This window comes from Lutra lutra, chromosome 7, assembly GCF_902655055.1.
Source record: "Lutra lutra chromosome 7, mLutLut1.2, whole genome shotgun sequence".
In the NCBI taxonomy this organism is placed as follows: domain Eukaryota; kingdom Metazoa; phylum Chordata; class Mammalia; order Carnivora; family Mustelidae; genus Lutra; species Lutra lutra.
This window is the reverse complement of record NC_062284.1, coordinates 31028917-31056432: the sequence shown is the minus strand read 5'-3', so window position 1 is coordinate 31056432 and position 27516 is coordinate 31028917. Positions and strand designations below refer to the sequence as shown.

The window sequence follows — 27516 nt, the reverse complement described above, 5'->3', positions numbered from 1 at the left end:
CAGCCTTCCCAAATGCAAATGTGGATTTTTTTGTTGTTGTCATTTTCCCCTGGAAAATAATTAAAGTCACAGTGCCCAATAAATACTTAAACAGATTGTGGTTTTAATTAAAAACCTTCCACCAGGGCTGCAGCTGCAGGTCTCTCTTTCCAAAAAGGCACACTGGTGACAGCTACAGGCATGAGAATCTGAGTTTCAGTATTCTGATTGTTGCCTATGCCACGGAGGGTGGGGCAGGGAGGGAGTAAGGAGAGACTTGTGGGGGCAGGGCCAAGGTCCTTCTCCCTGTGGGGGAGGCAGGACCCAAGGAACATCTCATCGTATCTGTACCCAACTCTGGAAGGTAATCATAATGACTAATTCTGGTTGTTGTTAAAAAAAATAATAATAATTCCTGGGGCGCCTGGGTGGCTCAGTGGGTTAAAGCCTCTGCCTTCGGCTCAGGTCATGATCCCAGGGTCCTGGGATGGAGCCCCGCATCGGGCTCTCTGCTTAGCGGGGAGCCTGCTTCTACCTCTCTGCCTGCCTCTGTGCCTACTTGTGATCTGTCTGTCAAATAAATAAATAAGGGGCGCCTGGGTGGCTCAGTGGGTTAAGCCGCTGCCTTCGGCTCAGGTCATGATCTCAGGGTCCTCGGATGGAGCCCCGCATCGGGCTCTCTGCTCAGCAGGGAGCCTGCTTCCTCCTCTCTCTCTGCCTGCCTCTCTGCCTGCTTGTGATCTCTGTCTGTCAAATAAATAAATAAATAAAATCTTAAAAAATAATAATAATAAATAAATAAATAAAATCTTTTAAATAATAATAATAATAATAATTCCTTTCTGAGCACTAAGTGCCAAGTACTGGGTGCTTTGCATGCATTGACTCACTGAATCCTCACAGCAACCTGATAAAATAGATATTCTTATTTATGATCTTTTTCTCCCTGAGGCACAGAAAGGTTAAATAACTTGGCCAAGGTCACACAGCTAGTACCTGGTGGAGTCTGATGCTAAAACCCTTCCTCCTAAACACTCCATTGAGTGTGTACGAGGGGAGGGAAAGATGGACGGGTTAGGGTGGGGGTACTATCATAAACTGGCACTGGCTTCCCAGAAGGGTGAGCTTTCTGCTGGAAATTAGAAAAGAAAGCAGCTTCTTAGGGAGAGAGGTGGGAACGCTATGAAGGTGTGTTGGGAGGTAGGGGAACAAAGTGCAGAGCTGCAAGATGGGAGCCGTGAGTGTTACAGAGATCTTGCGGGAGTGCAGCTGCCGGAAGGATCTCCTGAGCGCTGCCAAGCATTGAGAATCTGATGCCCATCTAATGACTTTCCGAGGCCCTTCCCACATCCTGAAATCACCCGCGTGCCAGTCGCCAACTGATTCGCACAATGTTGTATGTCGGGAACTTTTCATTAAGCATCTATGACTTCCGATCTCGCAGGGTTTTTTTTTTCCCCACCTTAGAGCCAACAGATTTTCTTTTTCAAGATCTCGACATTTTAGGTACCTGACAAAATCAGAAGACTTAAGGGCTGTGTTCTAGAACCCTCCTACAGGTCTCAAAGAGAAAGCGCTCACCCCGCCCGGGATGGGGCGGGGGGGGGGGGGGGGGGGTTGTTGGGGAAGGCACACAGGAAGGTTTCCTCCCAGGAGGGTCTATTCGTTCAGCCGGCATTCTGAGGGTGACTATTGTGCCCTGAGTGCAGGGAACACAATGGGGTGCGAAGCGGGGGCTGTGGCGGTGTTGGGCAAAGGAGAGGAAGTTGCAGATTCCTGGGACGCAGACTGGGTGGCGTGAGAAGGAAAGGTCCTGTGCCTTGGGTAAGCGGCCCCCAACCTGCTGGACCTCGGAACAGGGACAGCGCAGGGCTTAGGGCGGCGCTCCAGCCTCCGGCTACCATTGCCCCAGCCTCAGCGCCCGACAAGCGGTGTCCAGCAGGGGGCGCTCACGAACCAGGCCTTGGACCGAAACCTTGAGTCCGTCCACACAGCCGCGGGAACGACTGCGAGGGTCCACTGGGTTTCCACCCGCCCCAACCTCCAGACCGTTCGGGTCGTAGAAGTCGAAGTTAAAAGTCAGTCCGCAAAAATCTGCCCGGAGTCACAGCCCTCGGCTCCTGCGTCTGCCTAAGTTCTGGACCCCAGCCTGGTCAAAAAGTCTGAGTCCGGATTCCCCAGATTCCGATTCTGGGACACCCCCTTCTCCCTCCAACTCTGGCAGCTTAGAACCTTGAATCTCTTTTCTTCCCTCACCTACGGCAACGCACCTGATTAGGTGCCTGTTTCTTTAACGATCAAAGACGTGGGCGGCGGCGGGGGTGGTGTGTTCACTCTCGGCTCCCCAGCCCCTCAGTAACTGTACCGTTATTAACATTATAGACATCAGACCTGCTCCTGCGCGCCCTGGCGGCGCGGGGCGAAACGTGCGGTGCTCTCCCAGCTGAGCCCGGAGGCTGATCCTGGAGTCGTGGCCCCCATCCCAGGCCTCGGCGGACTCTGCCAGGGCAGGCACTGGGCGCTCCGGGGTCGAAGGCGGGGGTAAGGGTTGTCTTCCCCACACCCCCCGGGGCCGGCTGGGGGAACAAAAGCGCTTGCTGGAGAGTGGGCGGGTGTCGCAGGGACCCCTGGGAGTCTGAGCTCTCGTCTGGGTGGCCACCACATCCTTAGTCTCCGTCCTGGCCCCGGGAGCCCTGTGTCCCTGCCGAATTCCCCAGGCTTCTGCATTCCCGGCAAGTGAGCTTAGGAAAAGGGGTCTTACTTGGCCCGCGGGCCCGGGAGGTTCCCGGGACGCTGGCGGGGCGGGTCCCGGCGGGCCTGGGAAGATCTCCGCGGAGAATGAGCGAGCCCATTCTCCCTTCTACTCCCCAGCCTCTGTCTTCTAGTACATCAGCGCTTCCAAGTTGTCCCTCGCCCGCCTGCCTACCTTTCCGCCTCCAAGACGACGGCAAAAAGAACCAGAAAAAAGGTGAAAACTGGGTGGAGGGTCCACAAGCTGTGCGCCTCCCCGCCGGAGCCTCGGTCCCAGCCTCTCTGGCCGGCGCCCCTCCCCGGCGCCCAGGGAAGTCTCCAGGACCGACGACCCGGGACCTGACTGTCCATCCTTGCAACTGGTCCCTCACCTCCCAGACCCCTCTTCCAGGACCAAGACTCGCGGAAACGCCCCCCCACCCAGCGTTCTCATTACGCACCCCCCTCCCCGCCCCTCGACCTTGCTCCGCGGACAAAGAGGCTATACCAGACCGGCCGACCGCGCCACTCCCTGGCCCAGCCTCAGGGACTCATTCGCAGACTAGGGGGCTGCTTGCGCTGTCCCACTGCAGAGTCGAGGTGCTCTCAGCGTTCCACCCTCCTTGAAGACACCATCCCTCTCAGGGCGTCCCTGTGCCCCCTCCCCCAGTTCGTCTGTGGGGACCACAGGCCCAGGCAGGTGGAGTGAAGTTCTGGGTTCTCAATTCTGGTCGGAAGGAAAGAAAGGTGCTGGTCCCAGCCGGTTGGGCCGCCTGCAGCGACCGCAGGAGTAAGAGAGAGGGAGGGATGCAGAGCGTGCGAGCGCAGGTCGGTTCATATTTAATTTACAAAAGATCCTCGGAATGAGTCGGATAGTCTCTTCAGCTACAGCGCTCTCCGTCCGTCTCTCTTCCCCACTTCCCCAGCTCATTAAAATGCTCAACACTCAAATCGGAAGATTGATCTCCGCAGAGGCCCCAAACCCGGGCCATCGACCCACCGGCCAGAGAAACCCCCCCACCCCAGCCCCTTGGGGGGGGGGGGGCTTGGGGGCTGCGCGTGCCCCGAGAGAGCTCTATGTCTACGGAAAGGACGGGGGAAGGGAGGAGGCTGGGGGGGGGGGTGTCTCCCGGAGCCAGTATCCCCTTCTGGATTCTGGCGGGCAACTCTGTCTCTGGGGCTGCAATGGGCAGTGAAGGAGAGTTTTAGCCAAATGCCTCGACATTCCTGTGCCTCCACCTCCTCGCCGCTTAAAGAAATGTCGGGGTTTCGCCAGAGACAGGGAGCAGGAGTCGGGAACAGCGAGTATTCGAATCTGCCGAGGCCGGCTGTTGTGTAAGGGTGTGAGACATGCTGGCGGTGGCGGGCCGCGGAGGCTCTGGGGGCTAAGTGTGTGGGGTTGACGGTGTGTTTGCTGGTGAGGCTGTGAAGGCGTTGGCGAGGGAGGGACAGTGAGAGAGATGCTCCGGCCTTAAGTTCCCAGCCCACACTGCTCTGGAGGAGCTGACGTTTTGTAACCATCCCTGTGCTGTTGTCTGCCGCAGCCCCGGGGCCCCATTTTCCCGGAGCTGGCAAGATCCGAGGGTGAGACACTTGGGTGTGCCCAGGCTGTCCCACTGGGGAGGCGCACCCACCGCACCCGGGAACGCGCACAGGCGGCTCACTGGGCTGTGGGCTTCAAGCGCTGGTTTAGCTACGAAACAAAAACAAAAACAAAAAACAAAAAACGAGACTTAAAAGAGTATGGCTTAAGCTGGCCAGGGCGGCGGTGGGCTGGGGTCCAGGCGTTTCTTTCCCAGGCTCCTGGCGGGGTCGTGCGCTCGCCTCTCTTCGGGTTGGACTGGCGGGGGGCGGGGGAGACCATCTACCCAGATCCTAGCAAAAATAGCAGGGAGGGTGAGACGCTCTGCTAACACTATCAATTATGCATCGTGTTGAACGTGGCTTCGGGGAGGAGGCTGGTAGTGGGGAGGGGGGTGCGGGAAGGAAGGGTTCGCGGGAGCCCGGCTGCGCACAGCGCAGCAGGTCCTACTTCAGGTCTGTCTGTGCCACAGCCGGCATTTGCAAAAAGAGTTTAAAGGCAAAGACACGCCCCCCCCCCTTCAGTCGTGCGCTTTTCCTTCCCCCAAATTCCTTAAAGATGGTTTGTCTCACGTGTTGCGGGGCGTAAAAGCGGCTCTCTTTCAATTAGCAGCGAAGCTCCCCGGCCCTGGCGGGACCCGCGTGTGAGGGTGAGTGTAGCGTGAAAGTGTGTGTGTGCACGGGAGGGAGAGAATGGTGAGTGTCCCGAGTGAAGGTGTGCCTTTGAAAATGTGTGTGAACATCAGGAGGCCTCAACACATTGACTCGGTAATTATTACATGATGATGGATAATTCTACCATGTGAAGGTCAACTGTGCGGAAGGTGTGAAGGTCTGTGTGTGTCTGTATCAATGTGTTTGAACGTGGTGGGGGGAGGATGGCGATGTGATTAGGCATAGTGACAACGTCTGCAGATGTGTAAATGCGGAGGGACGTGGGGCATGGGTGTGCATTGAACTGGGAAGAGCTCAGATGAGGGCGATGAGTGTGGGGGGCGCCCCTTGAGCCCAACGTGTCTCAGCCTCGGGGAGAGCCTCTACGGCTTTAACAAATGTGGATGATGCGGGAGGTGGGAGAGGCTGTGCGCGTCCCTGCCGCACCGGGAGCGCGCGCGGACTCTCTTCAGTCTGCAGCCAGCCAGACGTGGGGGGAACAGACGCGGAAGGAAAAGCTGAAGCGGGACCTCAGGGCTAGGGAGGTCCCCATACTTACCTGTCCCTTTCTCTGCCCCTCCCAGTCTTTTCCACAGCCAGCAACAGATGTGGAAAGCGCCCTTGGGCACTGTCCTGGCTCGGAGACCTCAAGTCTGGAGAAGGGGCTGCAGCCCGAGGGCAGTGCGCGAAGAGTCAGCGAGCAGCGGGTAAGCCGCGGGACCGCCCCACAACCTCAACCCAGGGTTATGGTACCCATCTGGGGTACCATAACCCGCTGGAGCTATGGGGGGGGCACGGAGGGGTGGGGAAGGGCCCTCCCCCGGGAGCAAAGGCAGCGTGAGGGAACCCGGGTTCCCAAAGATGGGCTTGTGGGAGGGGCTCTGCCCAACCTGCAGGGAGTTCTAGGTGGGAGCAGCGGGAAGTCTCCGCGAAAGCGCGTTTGTATGGCTGGGTATAAGGTTTTATGGGGCGGGGGGGGGGGGGGGGGGGGGGGGGGGGGGGGGGGGGGGGGCGGGGTTGAGGTGTGCTAGGCTTCGTGGAGCTGTAGAAAAGGGACAGAATCCTGCACGACGACCTGTCTTTTGGGGACTCCTATACCCTCTGGGAGCTGCCAGGGCTCCTCCGTGATGGGAGGTGTGATTCTTTGAATCTTCAGTGACATCCTCCTCAATGCTCCAGGTCCATGCATGGGGAAGGACCTCCTTCCTCAGACAGAAGTTGACACAGCAACCTTGGTTCTCCCCTCGAGGGAGTTGCAGCCCAGGGCAGGCTGCTTCAGTATGTGGGGGATGGGTGGCTGGGAGCCTACTGCCCCCGGTCCCGCCTCCCTCCCACCTCAAGTTCTCTATCCGCTGGGATTTCGGTCTCAGTGGAGGGCTTTTGTGCATGCGCAAGCGAACGCCTGTGCTGCCTGTGTGCGGGTGGGTTCGTTTGAGGACTTGTGTCCTTGTGTCTGTCAGCTCACACAATGAACAGGAAAGCACCACGACGGAGAACCCTGTCCGGATGCTAGGTTCAGCTGAAAGAACAATGAGGTCTCCAGGGTATAGTTTGTCCATGTCTGGGTGTCCTTGTGTTTGTGTGCTAGAAAATGTGCTGTGAACCTCTAAACCCCTGCAGAAGTTGCAAGTTTGATGGCGGTGCCCAGGCTGTGTTTGTGTTGTTGTGTGAATGTATGGGCGCGTGTGCGAATGCGGTGAGTGGGACAAAGAGCTTGAGGAAAGACAACAGGCCATAGACAGAAATACTTTTTCTGTGTACCCTTGTCACGGAGTTAAACGAAGGCTTAGAAACACACCTGAGGGTCAGGGCAGAGCCCAGAGCAGACAGGGGAGCGGCTGAGTCTCTGGAGTGCCAGACTGAATGGGTAGGTGGGAGTGGGGGGTAGGGGTCGAGGCACAAGTCCGCTAGAAAAGGAAGTCAGGGCCAGAGAGAGAGCATACATTGAATCCTGAGACTTTTATTGCGCCCCCACTCGTGTCCAAGAGAGACTCTTGGGCACAGAGGAGAAGGTCTGCCCCAGACGGGTTTGCGGAGGCAGAGCTTAATAGGGAGAGGGAGGCTGGATCTCATAAGTCACCTTCTCCCCTCTTTCCCCAGCTTCCATCCGCAGGATCCGCGATGGTGCCCCTGCGGGCTCTGTGGCTGGCCTGGGCTCTGCTAGGAGTGGCCGGAGCATGCCCAGAGCCGTGCGCCTGCGTGGACAAGTACGCACACCAATTCGCCGACTGCGCCTACAAGGAGTTGCGCGAGGTGCCGGAAGGACTGCCGGCCAACGTGACCACGCTGAGTCTGTCGGCCAACAAGATCACCGTGCTGCGGCGCGGGGCCTTCGCCGACGTCACGCAAGTCACGTCGTTGTGGCTAGCGCACAATGAGGTGCGCACGGTGGAGCCCGGCGCCCTGGCAGTGCTGAGCCAGCTCAAGAACCTCGACCTAAGCCACAACCTCATATCCAGCTTCCCGTGGAGCGACCTTCGTAACCTGAGTGCGCTGCAGCTGCTCAAAATGAACCACAATCGTTTGGGCTCACTGCCCCGGGATGCGCTCGGTGCGCTGCCCGACCTGCGCTCCCTGCGCATCAACAACAACCGGCTGCGTACCCTGGCTCCTGGCACCTTCGACGCGTTAAGCGCACTGTCCCATCTGCAACTCTATCACAACCCCTTCCACTGCGGTTGCAGCCTTGTGTGGCTGCAGGCCTGGGCCGCAAGCACCAGGGTCTCCTTACCAGAGCCCGACTCCATTGCGTGTGCCTCGCCTCCCGCGCTGCAGGGGGTGCCGGTGCACCGCCTTCCCGCCCTGTCCTGTGTACCACCCAGCGTGCGTCTGAGTGCTGAGCCCCCGCCCGAGGCACCGGGCAGCCCCTTGCCCGCCGGCCTGGCGCTCATGCTACACTGCGTAGCTGAAGGACATCCCACACCCCGCCTGCAATGGCAACTTCAGATCCCGGGTGGCACCATAGTCTTAGAGCCTCCCGTCCTGAGCGGGGAGGACAACGCAGATGGGACCGATGACGGGGAGGAGGAAGGAGATGGGGATGGGCCCACGCAGACGGAGGCCCCAACCCCGACTCCAGCACCCGCTTGGCCCGCGCCCCCAGCCAACCCACGTTTCCTGGCCCTCACAAACGGTTCCCTGTTGGTGCCCCTCCTGAGTGCCAAGGAAGCAGGCATCTACACCTGCCGAGCCCACAATGAGCTGGGGGCCAACTCCACCTCACTACGCGTGGCAGTGGCGGCTGCTGGGCCCCCAAAGCACGCTCCTGGCGCTGGGGGAGACTCTGAAGGGCAGGCCCCTACTTCTGAACGCAAGTCCACAGCTAAAGGCCGGGGCAACAGCGTTCTACCCTCCAAGCCCGAGGGCAAAATCAAAGGCCAAGGCCTAGCCCGGGTTAGCATCCTCGGGGAAACGGAGGCGGGGCCGGAGCAGGAGGAGGAGGAGGCAGGTGAGGGAGAGGAAGCAGAAGACCAGATCTCTTCGGATCCGGCGGAGGAGCAACGCTGTGGCCACGGGGACCCCTCGCGGTACGTGTCCAACCACGCATTCAACCAGAGCGCAGAGCTCAAGCAGCACGTCTTTGAGCTGGGCGTCATCGCGCTGGACGTGGCGGAGCGCGAGGCTCGGGTGCAGCTGACGCCGCTGGCGGCGCGCTGGGGATCTGGGCCCGGCGGGGCTGGGGCTGCCGGGCGGCCGGGGCGGCGGCCGCTGCGCTTGCTCTACTTGTGCCCAGCGGGGGGTGGCGCAGCAGTGCAGTGGTCGCGCGTGGAGGAGGGCGTCAACGCCTATTGGTTCCGAGGCCTGCGGCCTGGTACTAACTATTCAGTGTGTTTGGCGCTAGCCGGGGAGGCTTGCCACGTGCAAGTGGTGTTTGCCACCAAGAAGGAATTGCCCTCGCTGCTGGTTATCGTGGCCGTGAGCGTATTCCTGCTGGTGCTGGCCACCGTGCCCCTGCTGGGCGCCGCCTGCTGCCACCTTTTGGCCAAACACCCCGGTAAACCCTATCGTCTTATACTGCGGCCACAGGCCCCTGATCCCATGGAGAAACGCATCGCCGCTGACTTCGACCCACGTGCCTCCTACCTCGAGTCCGAGAAAAGCTACCAGGCAGGCGGCGAGGCAGACGTCGTGGAGCCAGAAGAGGCTCCTGGGGAGAGCCTCGACGAAGACGCGGAGCAAGGGGACCCAGGTGGGGACCTGCAGAGGGAGGAGAGTCTGGCGGCCTGCTCTTTGGTGGAGTCCCAGTCCAAGGCCAACCAAGAGGAGTTCGAGGCGGGCTCTGAGTACAGTGATCGGCTGCCCCTGGGCGCCGAGGCAGTCAACATCGCCCAGGAAATTAATGGCAATTACAGGCAGACGGCAGGTTGAACCCCCAGCCCCACCGGCCTGCCCATTCCCATCCCCCACCTTGGGTGCCTGGGAGAAGAAGCCTAGGGCTGGCAGGATGTACGCCCACCACCCCACCCGCAACCTTCGCTTACTCCGCCCCTTTACCAGCCCCGACCTTCATTACTGGGGACTTCGAGAGGGGAGTTGGATGACTGTACCAGTTCCCAGCCACCCATTATCATCATTGTCTTTGAGGGCTCAATTCCCCTCCACGGCAAGCACAGTTACTCACTCTCCTCTCTCCCTATAATGCACCACCCGCTGACGGGGAAGCGGAATCCAAGCCTCTCCATTCCCACCCTAATTGTTATCTGCGATATCTGCTCTGCAGCCTACCCCCCACCCTAGGCTCTGGAACCAGAGGAAACAGAGGAGACCACGGAAATATCTGGTGGTAATGCTATGGCGTGGGGTCAGCCAGGGATCCGCAGCAGATGTCCCTTGCTGTAGGGTCCCACCTAGACCCCTACTCCAACATTTCTGGGGTGCACGTCCCAGAAGCCAGGAATCCGTGGCAACTCCCTAGTTTTAGTTTCAAAGTCCCCTTGCGACTGGGAAACAAACCCTTCTGTCCCCCACCCCCAATCCGCTTCTAATCAGCTGGAGCCAAGCCCGGTGCCTGGGGCGCCTTTCAGCTCCGCGCTCCGATTTTCATATTTTCGTGTTTTGTTTTTGTTTTCCCTCAGACAGCGACGCTCCGGGTCCGGTGCTAACACCCCCTTCCCAGCCTCTGGGAAAATTGGATGTGTATGAGGGGGTACAACAGGGAATCCGTTTTCTCTCTCCGGCTCTCCTAGCTTAAAGCGCCGAGGAACCGCGCTCCCTTTTAACGCAGAGAGCGTGGGCTTGGTCCTGGGTGAATTTCGTTGTGGGTGACTTGGGGTTTCCGGAGTTCAAGCACTCCACAGCTGGGGTTCAGCTGCTGCACGTGGCCCAGACCTCCGTTCGAGGTGCGCTGGGGGCAAAGGAAGCCTAGTGCGGACTCCCTGGGCCGGGTTTCACGCAAGGGCTTGCGCCCTGGTTCGCACAAAGCCTGCGCGTGACGGTGCGTCGGGATCCGGATGGAGAAAAGCCCCTGGGTCCTCGCGTCTCCCCGCCCCGCCCCTCCTTCCACGAGAACAGTATTTGCCTGGCGTGTAGTCATAGACGAGCGTGCTCTGTAGGAGAAGTCTGTGTTCTGTAAAGTGTGACCGTGTAGTGTAGGGGGGCGGGAGGGCAGGCAGGTGGGCGGGGAGGGAGGGGGCGGGAGGGTGGACACGGCGCGGCAACTGGGGCGGGGTCCTTTTTTTATTCTTGAAGGTTAAACGTCGGGATTGGGATTGGGGGTGGATTCGGTCGTCGGGACTTGCCCGTCCGCGAAGCGCAGCACAAGTGCGGCCCGGGGCGGAGTAGCTCCCCCTCCCCGGAGCCCGCGCCCTTTTCTAAAGGCGTCTGTATGTAAACAGTCAATAAAACAATCGATTTGATTTGGGCTTGGTGACTCTTTGTGGGGTGGCGGGGGGGGGGGGGGAGGGGGACAGAGGAAGGAAGCCTGGAGGATGCTGGAGGAAACCGCTGTAGGAGGGAGCCCCCAGGATCCTCCCATTGGGATCCTTTGTGTGAGTTCGCGTTGCTTGGACTGTCCTGTGATTTTGCCAGGTGTTTACACCCGGCACCCGCTCCTTCTTAGAGCGTCCAACTCCCGGCGGCAGGGGGCGAAACCACGTGGGCTTGAGCTGGCTGGAAATGAGTGGGAGGGGCTTCAGGGAGGGTGGGGTGGTCCCTACAGACTGAACGGCAGTTCAGGGGTGCCTGTGTGTGGGGGGGTGGTGCGCCTGAGTGTGTTGTGTAGCTGCCAAATATTCCTTGAGTTGACATAGTCGCTATGATGGGGTGTGGCTCTGTGTGTGTGTGTGTGTAGACTGCCTCGTTTCTGTTTCAACTCCAGTCCCTCTGTTCTCTGAGAAGCCAGTGGGGGAATTCACAGGGGCATGTGCGCATGCCCAAGCGTGTGCGTGTGCGTGTGTGTGTGTGTGTGTGTGTGTGTTTGTGTTTGGGGGTGCTCAGTGAATGATGGACAACTGACAAGGTCTGTGAGTCTCTTGGGGTGGGTGGAGGTGAGTAGAATCTGGTTGATTGAATCGTCCTAGAAGTGAGGCTTCTTGTGTTGAGAACAGGGGAAGGAAATAGCAGGAGCCAGAGCGGGAGCTGTGGTCCTGACCTCCTTCTGGTGCTTGGGTCGGGTTGGCTGTGAGTTCCAGCTGAATCCCCCCGCAGAATAGGGAGTGGCCAGGAAGGGAGGTGTAAGAGGAAAGGCATAAAAATAGGGGAGAAGATAGAGATTTTGTCCCTACTCTCCAGCTTCCAGTTTCTTCTTCCTCACCCTGACAGTGAGTATTAAGACTTCCTAATTGGACCAGTGCAGGCTGGGGACTGGGCCCATGTCCAAACACCCAGCCTCCTATCCTAGCCTGTCTCCTGGCAAAGACGGCGGCTGGGATTCTTCCCAGGGCTGGAGCCTCTGTTCCCTGCTCAGACGAGCAAACCTGTGTCAGAGAACAAGTCCCTTCTGAGAGTCACAGCTCCATTTTGCCCCTGCAGCTCACCTCACTGTTGGGGACACAGCTCAGAAATATCATCTTGTATTATAAAAGCTTTGTTTTGCTTGGAAATGCTGCCTTTGAGCAGGGGGCAGGGACTGGCTCAATTTTTGTAACTGGTTCAGGAATCCACCCACATGATTGCATTGGGCAGAGGCCTGGCTGGGCGGGTGAGGGCTTAGCAGTTTGGGCCTAACCCAGTTTTCTGGTCATGGGTATAGGGGGAGAGGGGAATGAAGGGATCCTTCCTGTCCTCCCTAAGGATTAGGGGTTTTGCTGGAGACCCTCTAGAACCCTGAGTGCCCCAGGCAGATAGGCAGAGTTCTGAGAGTTCTTCCCCTCCTTTGTCCTGGGCCAGCCTTCCTAATGGACAGACACCCACAGCTGAGCTAACCTAGTGCTGTCAGGGCAAAGCCAGGCCCAAAGGCTCAGCTCCCAGGACCGGACTAGGCGGGTGCTGGAGGTGGAGGACCAGGGTGCCATGACACCCTATTGACTGTCCCCTGGGATACCAGTCCCCTCTGGCCCTTACCAGCTTCTGTGCGAATGGATGATTGGCACGTACACAGAATGTTCTCCAGGCTCTGGCCTTCCTTCCTATCTCTTTTTAAATTTTATTCTTTCATTTCCTCCCCTTCTCTCCTTTCTCTTTTCTTTTTCTTTCTGCATCTACCTTATTTCTTCATTGAAGAATCTCTTAAAGGCCCAGGGTTGGAAGGAACCCTGAAGCCTTGCCCAGTGGAGACGTCATTCCTTCCTCAGGTGTTTTAGGAGCTCCATCCTGCTTACCCAGTGCTGGGTGTGGTGTCTATATGGGGTGTTTGTCCAGATCAGATGAGGGTCCCCAAACATGGGGTGACGATTGGGTGGAAGTCAGTGGCAGGGTGGGAGGGGAAAGAATTCACCTGAGGCAGAACAAAGTAGACAGACGCTTATTGAATCCACCAAGGGAGCAGAGGGCAGACCCCAGAGGAGCAGCTGTCTGCAACTGAGGCAGTGGGCGGGGGCCATCTTTAAGAGGGGGAAGGTAAGCAGGTAAGGTAACTATGGAATTTGCCTTTTTTGGTAACTGGGCCTAGTTATAAGCAGCCCATTGTTCAGTGAGGGCCTCTGGATATCTTGAGTTGGGTCCCCTGTATTCAGCCAGGGGGGTCTCTGTGACCCCTTTCTATATTCCATTGCTCAAGCCTATTTTCCTACACAATGGGGAGCTCACTCTTGCTCTGTCCCCCAAGTAACAGACTGTTGAGCTGTATAAAGGTCACATCTCCGTGAGATCCCACAGAGGTCTGCTGATGTGTACCACCTCCATCCCTTACTCCAGGGCTGTAAAGCTTTCCATTCTATGCAGATTTTTTTTTTTTTTCATGTCTCCAGGTCCCGTGCCAGCTTAGCTCTCTCTCGTGTATTTTGCGTAAAACTTAGCTGGATGCGGCAAAGGAATGGAATCAAGTGGGTTAGGAATTCGTGTGTGTGTGTGTGTGTGTGTGTGTGTGTGTGTGTGTGTGTTGTAAGCACTTATCGAGGGGACCTGGAAAATGCTCAGAGAATGCAATATGACAGCGGTAGCCTTGGAACTCAGAGCAATTTATCAGGAGCAGTAATTCTGGGAGCTACAGAAACCAGATGCCCAGGATGTGGCCTTGAATCAGATTGGAAACCTGTCTGCAGGAAGGTGATTTGAAAGGAGTGCCCCCCTGCCCCACCCTCCCCCCCAAGTGTCTCCTAAAGATGGGCAGGAATGAGAACCATCATGAAGATCGTTAGGGAAAGTCCATTAATACAAAAGGACAAAGGGACACAGGGCTTCTTTGAGAAAGAAGCATCTGGAACAGACACCCCCCACACCCCACACACACACACACACCCACACCCCGCCCCCGCCAGCCGCCCCATGCTTCCCGATCTTGTGTTTGGAATGCAGCCCTCCACCCGTGACACTAGCATAACAACCACAAGTAAAGCTAACATTTCTAAAGATTACTCAAGTCAGTAAATGTTTGGACAGTTAATCCTTGGAGGTGAGGCTAATCTTGATTTTCCCTCCTTGATCTCAGGGCAGAACATTTTGGTAAGGAAAGGAAAGGGGATGGCATCTTGCTACAAGGTTCTTGCCCCAGATTCATTCATATCAGAGCCCCAGTTATGGTATACTCCAAGGGGAAAGAAGGAGCCTCTGCCCAACAAAGAGACATCATCCGCAGAGAAAGAATGATGATGTCTGAGAAACTGAGAGAAACTGGAGGGCCTTTACCTTTCAGGCATGACGTGCATTTTCTACCGAAAAACCCAGCCTCAGAGACTAGGACCTAAGAAAGGCCCCAAGTAGAGACCCTAAATTGTGAAATCTGACCTAACAAATACCTTTACCTTGTAAATTGCCAACATGAAGATATTGACAAGAGCAATTCTGTTGGAAGATTGGGGATGGGGCAAGCAGAGCCATTTCAGCTGTGATGTATCAATTAATTGATTGCATTTGTAACACACCTACCTACACATACGTGTTCAATGACAAGATTTTGCCGTAGGACTCGGTAGAGAATTATGCACTGAAAATGGAAGGTCTGCTGTGACTGGCATATAAAAGAGATTGAATAAGAAAATGTCTTGCAGTATTAGCATTTAATTCTAATTATGGCCAGTTTTCCTAATGAGACTTGATATGGATTTTTTAAAAAGCCATCCAGAGACCCCATGATGGGCAGAAAATAAAACCAACTCGTTGGGTTAAATCAGTTGGAAAGACTTTGTACGATTCCTTGGTTGAGCAAGTAATTTAGGTAATTTGAAGATGATATGATTTTTTAAATTGTGCTAATTGCTCATGCTTTGTCTGGACATGTGAATGTAAGTTTAATAATTAAGTTTTGGTCCACATGGAATAAGGAAAATAAATGTTTATATTTTTATCAACTGTTTATGGCTTAAACATGTCCCCTTGTGTATTAGGAGTTAATTTGGTTTTGGCAAATTAGATGCACTTTCTCTTAGCAACACTCTAGCAAACTGGTCCTTAAATTGAGTCTAAAAGCCATTCGAGGCGTCCAGCCATTTGAGAGAAAAACTGCCACAATCATAAACATCAGAGAGGAACTTTGTAAGAATTGATCAGTGTTTAAATAGGGAAAGAATGGGAGTGGAGAATTAATTATCAATGCTTTTTTTTAGTAAAAGTGACTTCTGTGTATTTAGACAGACTAAAAATGTTAATGGTGACCTAGTAAATATTAACAATCAGTAATTAAAATTAAATTAAGTTAAAATGACTTATTAATAACATTTATTGAACTCCTACCATATTTCAGGGACACACATACTATGGAATTTATAATCATTACTTTATTAATCTTTTTGATAATCTTGTGTGGTGATAATATTATTATCCCAACTTAGGCAAAGAAAACCAAAAGCGGAGAGGGTTAGTCATTTGCCAAAGGTCATATAGCTGTGATTTGCAGGATTGAGGTTTGTACTCAATCCTGCAAAGAGGATGGCTAAGATGGCTAGCAACAGAGCTCTTAGCCATAAAACCAAACCTCCTTCTGATACCTATATAAATCAGATTAAGTGAAGGATAATATATTTTATATAACACTAATTTTGCTGCTGATTATCAAGTTTGTCTAGAAAAAGAGTTTCTCTTGCAGTCTCTCTTATTTCTCAAAATAGCCATTTTATCCCCAATTACAAAAGTTATGCGTAGGACGCCTGGGTGGCTCAGTGGGTTAAAGCCTCTGCCTTTGGCTCAGGTCATGATCCCAGAGTCCTGGTATGGAGCCTGGCATCGGGCTCTCTACTCAGCAGGTAGCCTGCTTCCCCTCCTCTCTCTCTCTGCCTCTCTGCCTGCTTGTGATCTCTGTCTGTCAAGTAAATATATAAAATCTTAAAAAAAAAAAAAAGCTAAAAGAAAAAAGTTATGCTTGATTAAATGTAAATGGGTAGAGCCACTTAGGAAAAATATTTGGCAGTATACAAAGGTGAAAGATACATTATAGCTTATGACTCAGCAATTTCACTCTCGGCATCTCCCTGATAGAAGTGAGCACGTAAGCCCATCGAAAGACAAACGGGTCTTTTGGTGGACACAAAGTGCGAGAACGTTCGTCATGGCTTTATATGTAATACCCCAAATTGGAAATAACCCACATAGCCACCAAGGGTAGAATGGGAAAAATAAAACTGTGGTATATTCATATAATAGAATAGGACAAAGCAATGAAAAACAAACAAGCCAACAAGTTTCAACTTGTTTCAACAAGTTTCAACACACAGCAACATGCACGCCATAATGTTGAGGGGAGAAAAGCCAGGCACAAAAAAATGCGTAACATGTTATTTCATTCATATGAAGTTCAAGGCAGCAAAACTAATTTGGGGAGAAAGAAGTCAGAATAGTGTTGGAAAGTACTGACCAGGATTGAGAAGGTGTTCCAAAGAATGTTCTGAGGTGCTGGAAATGTTCTCTATCTTATTCTGGGGGGTGATTTCAGGAGTGTTTATGTGTGTAAAAATTCACCAAGCCGTATATTTAAGAGTTGTACGCTTTATTGTATTTGTTATACCTCGATTTTTAAAAATGGAAAAATAACCCTTGGAAATACGGCCACCATGTAATATGTACTCAGTACAGAACTGCACTGTCCAGCACAGTAGCTACTGGCCAATGTGGTTATTTAAATTTAAAATTTAATTAATTAACATTAACTAAGATTCAAAATTCAGTTCCTCGGTCACATTAGCCTCCTTTCAGGTGCTCAATAACCCCACATGGCTAGTGGCTACTATATATTGATAGGGCAGCAGAGATGACAGAACATTTTTATCATCACAGAAAGTTCTATCGGTGGTGTTGTTACAGAAAAATGAAAAATCCAGAAGTGTATAGAAAAAATGAGTTATTATTGGAGCGCTCGGATGGCTCAGTCTGTTGAGCGTCCAGCTCTTGGTTGTGGCTCATGGCATCATCTCAGGGTCGTGAGATCGAGCCCTGCCTCGGGCTTCGTGCTCAGCTCAGATTCTCTTCCTCTCCCTCTGCCCCTCTCCCGGCTTGCACATGCGCTCTCTCTCTCTAAAATAAAATAAATAAATAAACTCTTTTTAAAAAAGAAAAAAGAATTTATTATCTATATAAACCCCATCCCATGGAGAGCGGAGTTAACCTTTTTACATTCTTTCCAGTCTCCTTCTGCAGAATTGTTCTTAAATTACATAAGTAGCACATTCTTGTCCTAAGGTCATTGAATAACGGACTCACTGAAACTTCCCTTGTCCTCCACCTGCAATCCCAGAGCTCTCCCCAGGGGTCATCACTCTTATGGGGGGTGGGGGGTAACCGGGATCTTTTCGGACCATTTTTGCAGGTGTTTCTAACCACGCACATATCTGTATGGAAATATAAGCAGTGTCATTAACACCACCCCCATTCAGGGAGCTTCCCATCTGGTTCAGTTCAGTGTCCCCAAGGGGATGTGTAGGCTTTTATCTCCACCATCCACACCCCACCGAGATCTAGGGCTCTACTCCCCTTCTTGAGCAATGGTGGTCCTGGGATAGTATAAGAACAATGTCAATAAAAGATTATGAAAACTGCAAAAAAAAAAAAAAAAGAAAGAAAGAAAGAAAGAAAGAAAGAAAGAAAGAAAGAAAGAAAGAAAGAACAAACTGATATCACCTGGGCTAAGTCAGACAAAGGAACTAAGCATAGCCTCAGGGTAGAGCTGACAGGTGCTCTCCTACTGGGTGTTCCTGGAGCACGGTGCTGACCGGTAATTAAGTGGAGCGTTTACTCCACACTGCCGGAATGGAGAGCTAGCCTGTGGCCCGGGGCCAGCCTGCTGGTAATGCTTGCTAGAGGGAAGCCTGGGAGGTCTGCATGCATGACTCAGCTCCCACTGGAAATTCTCACAAAGGTCTTGCGCTGCTTTCACACCACAATGGAGCCCGTAACTCTTCTGCAAGGTTGCCCAGAATCCTGCTGGTCCCAACATGATAATTTTCTCTCTGGGTAACGCCACAACGACTTCTGGCACTGGCTCCCTCTGACTCAGACCGACACAACTCTACGTGTTTACTTTTGGAGTTCAGTTCTTAATTCATTAATTTTTAAACTTTATTCATTTTAATGTATGCCTTTAGAGCTATTAATGTCCCCCTAAGTGCCATTTTAACAGCAGGCCCCAAGTTTTGATAGGTAGTGTTTGCATTGTCATTTAGTTTTAAATATTTTATTTCGTGAGATTTGTTCTTTGATTCATGAATTATTTAGAAACATGCTTTTAAATTTCCAAATGTGTGTGTGTGGGTTTTTTTCCTGCCACTTTTGTTTTTTGATACTGATTTGGTTGTATTGTCGGAGAATTTGGACTGTATGATATTGGTTATGAGTTATTAAATCTTGCTCTGAGGAATAGTATGTAGTGAATTTTTGTGAAGGTTTATGTATGTTTGAAAAAAATGTTCATTCTTGGATTGGGTTTGTGATTATGTGGTCATTAGGTCAAGTCTGCTAATTTTATTGTTTTTATCGTCTGTTTCCTCACCAATGTTTTGTTCCACTTGCTCTATTAATTTCTGAGGAACGTGTGTCCAAATCTCCTTCCCATGATTATGGGTTTGTCTCTTTTTCTGTCATGTAGTTCACTTTCCTCTGCATATTTTTTTTAAAAGATTTTGTTTATTTATTTGACAGCGCAAGAGACAGTGAGAGAAGGAACACAAGCAGGGAGAGTGGGAGGAGGATAAGCAGGCCTCCTGCTGAGCAGGGAGCCCGATGCGGGGCTCCATCCCAGAACTCCATCCCAGAACCAACGGGTCCCTGCTCTGTATATTTTTAAGGCAACGTCCTAAGGTGTATCCTTTTCTGGCTAAATTTTTATTGGAATTAACTTGCATACAGGGAAGTATCTTTACAAAGAGAAAACATGTACAACCGGCCCTCAGATCAACAAATGGAGAATGATGAGTGCCTAGCAGCCTCCCCGTGTTCTCTCCCCTCACTCCTCTGCCTCCACTCTCCTGCCTTCTAACAGCATGGATTCGTTTTGCCTGCACTAACATTCTGCTTGTGAGATTCAGCTGTGTGATTGCACATGGCCCATTGCATTGTGTTCTTGCCTATGTTGTTCCTTCTCATTATTGTATAATGTTCCACTGTGGGAATACACCGATTTCATTTATTCATACTACTATTTTTGGACATTTATGCTGTTTCCCGTTCGGGGCTATCAGCAATCATGCTGTTGGGGCACCTGGGTGGCTCAGCTGGTTAAGCATCTGCCTTCGGCTCAGGTCATGATCCCAGGGTCCTGGGATCGAGCCCCAAGCTCTCTGCTCAGTGGGGAGTCTGCTTCTTCCTCTCCCTCTGCCCCTCCCTACCTGTGCTTACACACGCCCTCTCTCATGCTCTCTCAAATAAGTAAATAAAATCTTTTTAAAAAAATAAATAATGCTGTTGTAAATGTTTCTGTATTTGTCTTTTGGGGAATTGATACATTTTTGAGGGACTAGAAACACAAGGTGTACAGTAAACATATAGTTAGCTTTGACAGATACTGCCAAACAGTCTTGCAGTGTGTACCATGTGACCCTTGCACCAGGAGTAAGAGTCCTCATCAACACTCAGCCGTTGTCTGCTTTGGGTTGTAGACATTCTGTTGGGTGTGGAACAGCGTTGCACTATGGTTATAATTGACATTTCGCTGATTAATACATCGAATACTGTTGTTCACTGTCCATCTGGATAGCCTCTCATATAGGGTATTTTACTCATTCTTTCATTGGAAATAAGAATCCTTTTCTTATTGATTCATAGGAGTTCTTTATATTTCTGGAATATGAGTCCTTTGTAAATAAAATGTCTTTTCCCTTGCTATGGCTTGCTTCTATTTTCACTCTTTTTTTTTTTTAAGATTTTATTTATTTATTTGACAGAGAGACAAAGCGAGAGAGGGAACACAAGCAGGGGGAATGGGAGAGGGAGAATCAGGTCCCCCATGGAGCAGGGAGCCTGATGCGGGGATCGATCCCAGGACCCGGGGATCATGACCCGAGCTGAAAGCAGACGCCTAATGACTGAGCCACCCAGGTGCCCCTATTTTTACTCTTTCAAAAAAAAGACCTATTTATTTGAGAGAGAGTGAGAGCCTATGCACAAACAGGGGAAGGTACAGAGAGAGGAGAGAGAGAATCTTAAGCAGATTCCCGGCTGTGCACGGAGCCCGATGACCCCTGGGCTCTCTCACTATTCTGAGATCATGACCTGAGCTGAAATCATGAGTCTGATGCTCAACCTACTGAACCACCCAGGTGCCCCTATTTTCACACTTTTAATGGTGTGTGTGTGTGTTTAAATAAAAAGCTGTTCCTAATTTTAACACATTTCAATTTATTGATTTTTTTTCTCTATGGTTAGAACCTTTTTGAACCATGTTTAAGAAATTTTTGCCTAGGGGCACCTCCATGGCTCAGTGAGTTAAGCCTCTGCCTTCGGCTCAGGTCATGGTCTCAGGGTCCTAGGATCAAGCCCTGCATCAGGCTCTCTGCTCGGCAGGGAGCCTACTTCCTCCTCTCTCTCTCTCTGCCTGCCTCTCTGCCTACTTGTGATCTCTCTCTCTCTCTCTGTCAAATAAAAAAATAAATAATTTTTTTAAAAAAAAAGAAGAAATTTTTGCCTATCCCAAGACTATGAGATTATCTTATGTTTTCTTCTAGAAGCATTATTATTTTACTTTTTACACTTAGTCTACAAGCCATCTGGACATTATTTTTGTGTATGGAGTAAGGTGGGATCAAGATTCAATTTTTTTTTCCCGTGTGACTATCCAGTTGACTCTACACCTTTCCTTGAAAAGATGATCTTGTCCCCTGCTATAAAGCCTTGGCACATTTGTCATTAGTTAAATGACCATATATGTGTGGGTTGTTGTTGTTGTTTTCTGGACTCTCTGACACTGCTTCTGTCATCATGTCTCCTTCTGTGACTTTTCTGTATCCCTATTCTACTTTTAAAGATCCTTGCAATCACACTGAGGCCACCCAGACAATCAAGGATAATCTCCCCATTTTAAAGTCAACCGTTTAACAATTTGAATCCTGTCTGTAACTTTAATCCCCCTCTGCCATGCAACCTAACATTGTTACAGGGTCTGGGGATAAGGGCATATATATCTTTGGAAGGCTACTAATCTTCCTGCCACAATGAGTGATCCAGTTTTTCTGAATCCTCACTAGCATTTGGTGGCATTACTATTTTTTATTTTAGTCGTTCTAAGAGTGCGTGGTGATATCTCACTGTGATTTTCCTTTGCACTTCCCTGGTGGCTAATGACATCGAGGATCTTTTCATGTTTATACCCCACCTGAATATCCTTTTCAGCAAAATGGTTCTTCATGTCATTTGCCCATTTTCTCATTGGATTTTTTCCTTACTGTTGATTTTTGAAGTTCTTTATATATCCTAGATACTAGTCCTTTGCTGGATACAGGGTTTGTGAGTATTTTCTCCCACTCTGCGGCTTGTCTTTTCAACCTCTCAACAGGTCTGCCACAGAGCAGGTTTCACTTTTGATGAAATCCAGTTTTCAGATTTCCCTTTTATGGATCATGTTTTTGGTGTCAGGTTGAAGAACTCTTTGCTTAGCCCTTGATCCTGAAGATTTTCTTCTATGTTTTTCTAGAAGTTTTATAGTTAAAGGTTTTACACTTGCATCTGTGATCCCTTTGGTGTTCATGTTTGTGAAAGGCTTAAAGTTTAGGTGAAAAGCACATCGCCTACGGATGTTCAGTTGCTCTGACACTTTTTTTAAAAATTTCAATTAGCCAACATATAATACATCATTAGTTTTTGATGTAGTGTTCAACGATTCGTTGTGGCAAAGACTATTCTTCTTCCATTGAATTGCTTTGAATTTTTGTTGAAAATCAGCTGGGCATATTGTTGTGGTTCTATTTCTGGGTTGTCTATTCTCTATTGATCTATGTATCTATCTCTCCACCAATACCACACTGTATGGATTATTGTGACTGCCTTAGCCTCACCCAAGAGAATGTAGCAGAAGGGCCATGGGACTGTAGAGACTGGATCTTAGGAGGCCTGTAGCTCCCTCTTTCTCCCTCTCACCCTGATTACCATGCTTTAAAGAAACCCTAACTAATTTCCTGCAGGAGGAGCCACCATATTGAAGTCAACAGAGGAGTCCCAGCCAACAGCCATCATCAGCTTCCATACACACACTGAGGACATCCTGGACTCTCTAGCCCCAGTCCAGCTGCCAGCTGACAGCAGCCACATGAGTGATTCCAGGGAGGACTAGCAGAAGAACTGGTCAGATCACCAGCCCACAAGACTGTGAAAAATGAGAAATCATTTTCGTCTTTAACCACTAAGCTTTGGGGTGCATTGTCATGGTGCAGTAAATACTTACACTTGTAAATCACATATAACAGGATTTTCAGAAACCCAGTCCAAACACCTTTTTTTCCATGGATAACAACGTACTCACAATTTATTGTACTGAATGATATGTTTGGATCTCTTCCTGTCACCTTATTTTGAGTTTCTTATCTGCCAGGCTTTGGGTTTCTTTTTTTCCTCCTGTGTCTTGCCTTTTGTTAGATAGATCAAGTTTTGCTTATTGTGGTTTTCCTCTCGGGGTCTGGAAGGTACAAATTCTATTTCCATTCTCCTGGCTTTTCCATTGAGGAAACAAAAGAATATATCTGAACCTGTCTATTCATTTTTCATTGACTATAGGGTGTGCTCTGGGTGTAATTAGATTGAATTTTACCCAACAGAAAGGAAGCTACTGGTTGTGGCCTGGAAAAATATAAAATACAGAGTAAAGCAATCAGAATCACCACAGGATAGGAACCCTATGGTCTGTGTGTGTGTGGATGTGTGTGTGGCTGGGAAATAGTTGAGGGATGCCATTCACCAGCAGTGGCCTCCTGCTCACCACTCTGACACTTATCAAAAGTGTCAGTTTCTAGAGCTTGACAAACTGTGTGCAAATGCCCATTGCTGGCTGTCTGCTTGGTCTCAACCACATTTTAGGCAGACTTCCCCCTTTCTTACAGACCTGAACTCTGCTTTACCCTAAGCCTGAGCAAACACAAGAAAAAGGGAATGTATCCCCCTTACAAGCCTTTCCTGGGAACCAGATGACCACAGTGGGACACTTTTCTGGTCAGATTTCACTGGAATTTCCCCTTGATGTTCAGCTTCCCCTCTAAAGTTTCTGCTTATCTTTGCTTGCCTTCCCTCTACCCTATGAAAGAAAAAAGCTTCTTTCCATCTGTTTTGTTTATTTATTATAAAGATTAATTAATTTATTTATTTGAGAGAGAGAGAGAGACAGAGAGAGAGGATGAGCAAGGGGAGGGGCAGAGGCAGAAAGAGAGAGAGAGAATCCACAAGCAGACTCCTTGCCAAATGCGGAGCCTGATACAGGGATGGACACCAGGACCTTGAGATCATGACCTGAGTGGAAACCAAGGTCCCTTAGCCTACTGAGCCACCCAGGCACCCCCCTCCCTCCATTTGATTTTAAAATGCTTGCATGATTCTGAGACGGGAGTGTTCTTTCTCCCTATTGCAATAGTCTTTGTTTCCAATAAAAATCTATCCCTATCTAAGCCAGAATTTGTGTTATTTGACATAATCTTCATTTGCTGGGATTGAAAACTTGGATAACAGCAGAAAACAGGATGGTAGACTCCTTACAGGCAAGAGGGTCTTACCTCTTTCTGGAACACAGGCTGCACTCAAAACATAACAGCTACTAACTATATGTTTCAGGAATGAATGAATGAATGAATGAATGAATGGGTGAACAGAAAGCCGATCAACTCAGGAGATAGAGAAAGAAGCTGGGAGACTTGATGCCTGGCCCCTCTTTGCCCCAGCAGCTAGGTTCTTCCCATTTATAGTCCCAGTTACCAAGGATTCTGGAAACACATCCTTCTGCCTTGGAAATATGTTCAGTCGAAACCAGGAAGCTTTGTGCTACTTCTCTAAAAGAGCTACCTCATTTAGAACCTGATCACTAGATGCTCCTGCTCCTGCAGGAGTCCCTGCCTTGGTGGCAATAATGGAGGTCACATGGTTACCTGTGACAGCCTCACATGCAGCTCTAGCAGCTGGTCGGAAAGACAAAACATTTGCATTGACCTCATGCTCCCTGCCGACCCTTGCTTACCTTCCCCAGGTTTCCTTCTCCAGCTTCTGCAACTGGATGTCTACATGTGTCTCAGCAGCAGCCCTCGCCCGCCGCGCGACTGAGGCAGGAAGTCGATCTGTTTCAGCTCAGCAGCTCCTGCAGAGCCAAGTGACTAACATCTGTTCACCCTTCCCCTGAAGGTGTTGCTAAGGCCCATCCCCGTCCCCTGGTGGCTTTGTCAGCCTTGTTTAGATTTTCATCACTCTTGACCAGCTCTGGATTATTTCTGGATCCTCTGTCTGTCCTCTGACAAATCCCACATCTCTGCCAGCTTCCTGTGTCTTAACTCTGAGAGGCATGGAAAAACGACATTGTCCAACAGAACCAGCATCCCACTGTGGCAAAAATAGACTCGTCAAAAGCAATTTGGGCACACATGAATGTCCCCAGTCGCTGAACAGCCCTGGTTTTCCCTGTGGCGAGAGGTCCCTCTTTAAGCATTTTTATGGTCTGATTTTAATTTCGATGGCTTCATCTCTTTCTTCCCTTTACTTAAAAAAAAAAAAAAAAAATCCCTTAAGTCCATTTTTAGCTGATGACTCCTTCTCTGAGCCCCGAGCTCAGAAACAATGTAATTATCGGACAGTAAGAGACATTCCGCCTGGACCTGGTGGTGTGTGCTCTCTGGGGCTCCAGTCTGCAAGCCAAGTCTTACTTATCTCCTCCCTCGGGCCTCGCCTGTAGCTAACCTGTAGTCTGGTGGCCTGACCCTGACTTCCCCGGGAATCTTTTCCAACCAGCTGACCTCTGCCTGGTCCATCCCAGTGTGACAGAGCACAGGCTTCTTTCCGGGGAGGGGGTTGCTGAATGGAGCAGGTCCCACCCCCGCAGCCCCCCACCCTGTGGGGAACTGATGACAAAGCTCTGTCTGATCCTTGCCCCCAGTGTGCTCCTCTGCCATGAATTCAGCTGCATCCCTGAAACTGGCATTTGCTCACTCTCTCCGCCCCTCCCCAGTGCAGAGAAGGGAGGATATTATGTTAGTGAAATCCTCCCTGGCTCACAGTTCCCAACACTTGCCCCTCCCCCACACCTCTCAGTCCCTAGAAGGCCTGGAAGCAGGCGTGATGATTCCAGCTTCACCTTCTGCCTCTCCAGCTACAGTAGAAGAGCTGTGTGCTGGTCTAGAAGAGTCACCCTGAAAACCAGCTATGGTGTGGAGAGATGACACGCTCTTTTTTGTTCCAAGAGATGTTCTTCTGCTCTCTTTGCAATGGTGCGGGAGGGGGCGCAGGCCTCCTGGTTGTGTGCAGCAGCCTGGCTTGGGATCTGGTTACCACTGATGGAGGCTGAATCTCTCACAAACCCAGGTGAGATAGTTGTCTCTAAATCAATCGAGATTTTTCATCTCCTGCCCCAAAACACGGACACTCTGCGGAACCATTAATTAACCCTGGTGCGTATCACCCAGACTCTCATGACCGCGTTGTGTCCTTGATTGCTTTATGGAACATAAGTAAAGGTATGTCTCCTGACTCGGGCGTTGCAAGTAAAATGTCCTAGAGGGAAACAAGACGTTCATTTTTTAAAGTTGATTTATTTATTTGAGAGAGAGAGAATGTGTGAGAGTTGGGAGAAGGGCAGAAGGGGAGAATCTTCAAGCAGACTCCCGGCTGACCACAGATTCCCAACGCAGGGCTCGATCTCACAACCCATGAGATCACGACCTGAGCCCCAACCAAGAGCCAGACACTTAACGGATGGAGCTCCCAGGTGCCCAGAAGGGGCAGTTCTGCGAATGGCTGCTCTAGCCCTTCACAACGCAGAGCTGATTCCGTGAGCTCCTCCAGCAAGCAGACATTCTCAAGCATTGCAAGCAATGCGTTAAACATGGCAACAAAAACATGTTCCTCCTAGCTCTTGGGTATTTTGATCTGAAAAATGGAGCTTCAAATTGTTTTCCTGACTTTTAGGAAGATCTTAAGGAAATCACAGCATATATGAAATCAAAGATTGTTGCTATCTTTTCCAAATGCAAACTAGACTTTGCTCATCTATCGGCATATGCGGCAAATGGTGCAAAAATAAGTTCTAGAGAATTCTATTCAGTCTGTGAACTTCTTATCAAAAACATTTTTTTACAAATCTCACAGCTGAAGGTCCTGCTTACCTTGTATAGAACATGGGGGGGAAAGCTGTGATTTGTTTACCTGTGATATTGAGACTTTCATAACATAATTTTTGGTCATTTTTCAGCTTCTTCAAAGCTTGCAGAAGCACTTAATGAGATTTCTTATTATAGAAGTGGAAGGAGATAGCCTCCTTAGACATATGCCTTCAAGATGTCTTGTAGAAAAGACGTGAAAACGTTGGCCTGCTGTAAATGGTATTTTCAAAGTGTGGAAATTTCTCTAATTTGGAAATACACTGGCGGTGAGACTGGAGAAGGGGGTTACTGCAAAAATGGAAATTTACATGCTATTTCTCCAAAACTGTTTGATGACCTTTGGAGAGGCCCGTCAAAAGGGTGAACCGAGTGCACCTGACTAATTCCATTTTGTTTTAGGTGTGACAACACCCCACCCAGTGAGGGGGAAAAAAAAATATGAGTCATTTCTTGGAAATAAGACTGCTTCAGAACTCAAAAAATTATCACCAGTAAAGGACAGCCAAGTTAACGGAACTTTCTGTTTCTTTTTTTTTTTTTTTTTTAAAGATTTTATTTATTTATTTGTCAGAGAGAGAGAGGGAGAGAGAGCGAGCACAGGCAGACAGAATGGCAGGCAGAGGCAGAGGGAGAAGCAGGTTCCCTGACGAGCAAGGAGCCTGATGTGGGACTCGATCCCAGGACGCTGGGATCATGACCTGAGCCGAAGGCAGCTGCTTAACCAACTGAGCCACCCAGGCATCCCTGAACTTTCTGTTTCTTTTACTGAACTCTAATTTACCTGAAATCCAACTTCATTTCACAAGTTCGAATTACCTCTGGGGGTTTTAAAACCATTTTTCCTGAGAAAAGATGTTAAGCCTCGGAAGATATTTGACGTGCTTCGAATTCAAAATGAGGACCGTTTTAGACACGGGGAGCTTCTCTGAAGAATTTATGGATTCAAGGACCTGATGGACAAACTGTTGGTCTATCAAAACAAGCCCGTCGGCGCAGAGAGAGGACGGACATTCCTGGCGAGGTGGAATTTAATCCCGACAGGTCTAAAAGGCTTTTACTGCCGAAGCAAAATCTTAAGCATCCCACTATCAAAGCCTTCGGTTGAGAGCATACTTAGCCTGGTGTCGTCACATTGAACTGACACGAGGAGCACGTGTGGTGTGGGCTCCAGAAAAGCAGCGTGAATTTTCCATTTGTCTCTATTTGGGTTTACCACGACACGAAAGACGAGGATATTCTAAAGGCTGCAGGAGATTCAGGGAAGTGTTACTGAATGAGG

At 50.3% G+C, this 27516-nt stretch overlaps 1 protein-coding gene across 10 annotated transcripts; it reads left to right on the top strand.

Annotated features, from left to right (window-relative positions):
- The first annotated feature begins 2364 nt into the window (after positions 1-2364).
- On the top strand, positions 2365-10793 carry ISLR2 (immunoglobulin superfamily containing leucine rich repeat 2). Of its 10 annotated transcripts, none has more exons than XM_047738939.1 (4): positions 2365-2520; positions 2865-2947; positions 5541-5651; positions 7045-9461. In XM_047738939.1, the coding sequence occupies exon 4, from the start codon at positions 7066-7068 to the stop codon at positions 9310-9312; it is 2247 nt and encodes a 748-aa protein (XP_047594895.1). In that variant the 5' UTR covers positions 2365-2520; positions 2865-2947; positions 5541-5651; positions 7045-7065; the 3' UTR covers positions 9313-9461. The 10 variants fall into 10 exon arrangements, with proteins under 10 accessions (XP_047594895.1, XP_047594893.1, XP_047594891.1 ...); XM_047738937.1 differs by having other exon boundaries at positions 2851-2947; XM_047738935.1 differs by having other exon boundaries at positions 2851-2947; positions 5529-5651.
- Positions 10794-27516: the final 16723 nt, after the last annotated feature.

Bases quoted from the DNA above. Each gene is read 5' to 3' on its own strand.
- ISLR2 (XM_047738931.1), top strand. From the start codon at position 5,343: ATGTGGATGATGCGGGAGGTGGGAGAGGCTGTGCGCGTCCCTGCCGCA. The intron at 5,652-7,044 runs GTAAGCCGCGGG...CTCTTTCCCCAG, and splicing joins GAAGAGTCAGCGAGCAGCGG to CTTCCATCCGCAGGATCCGC.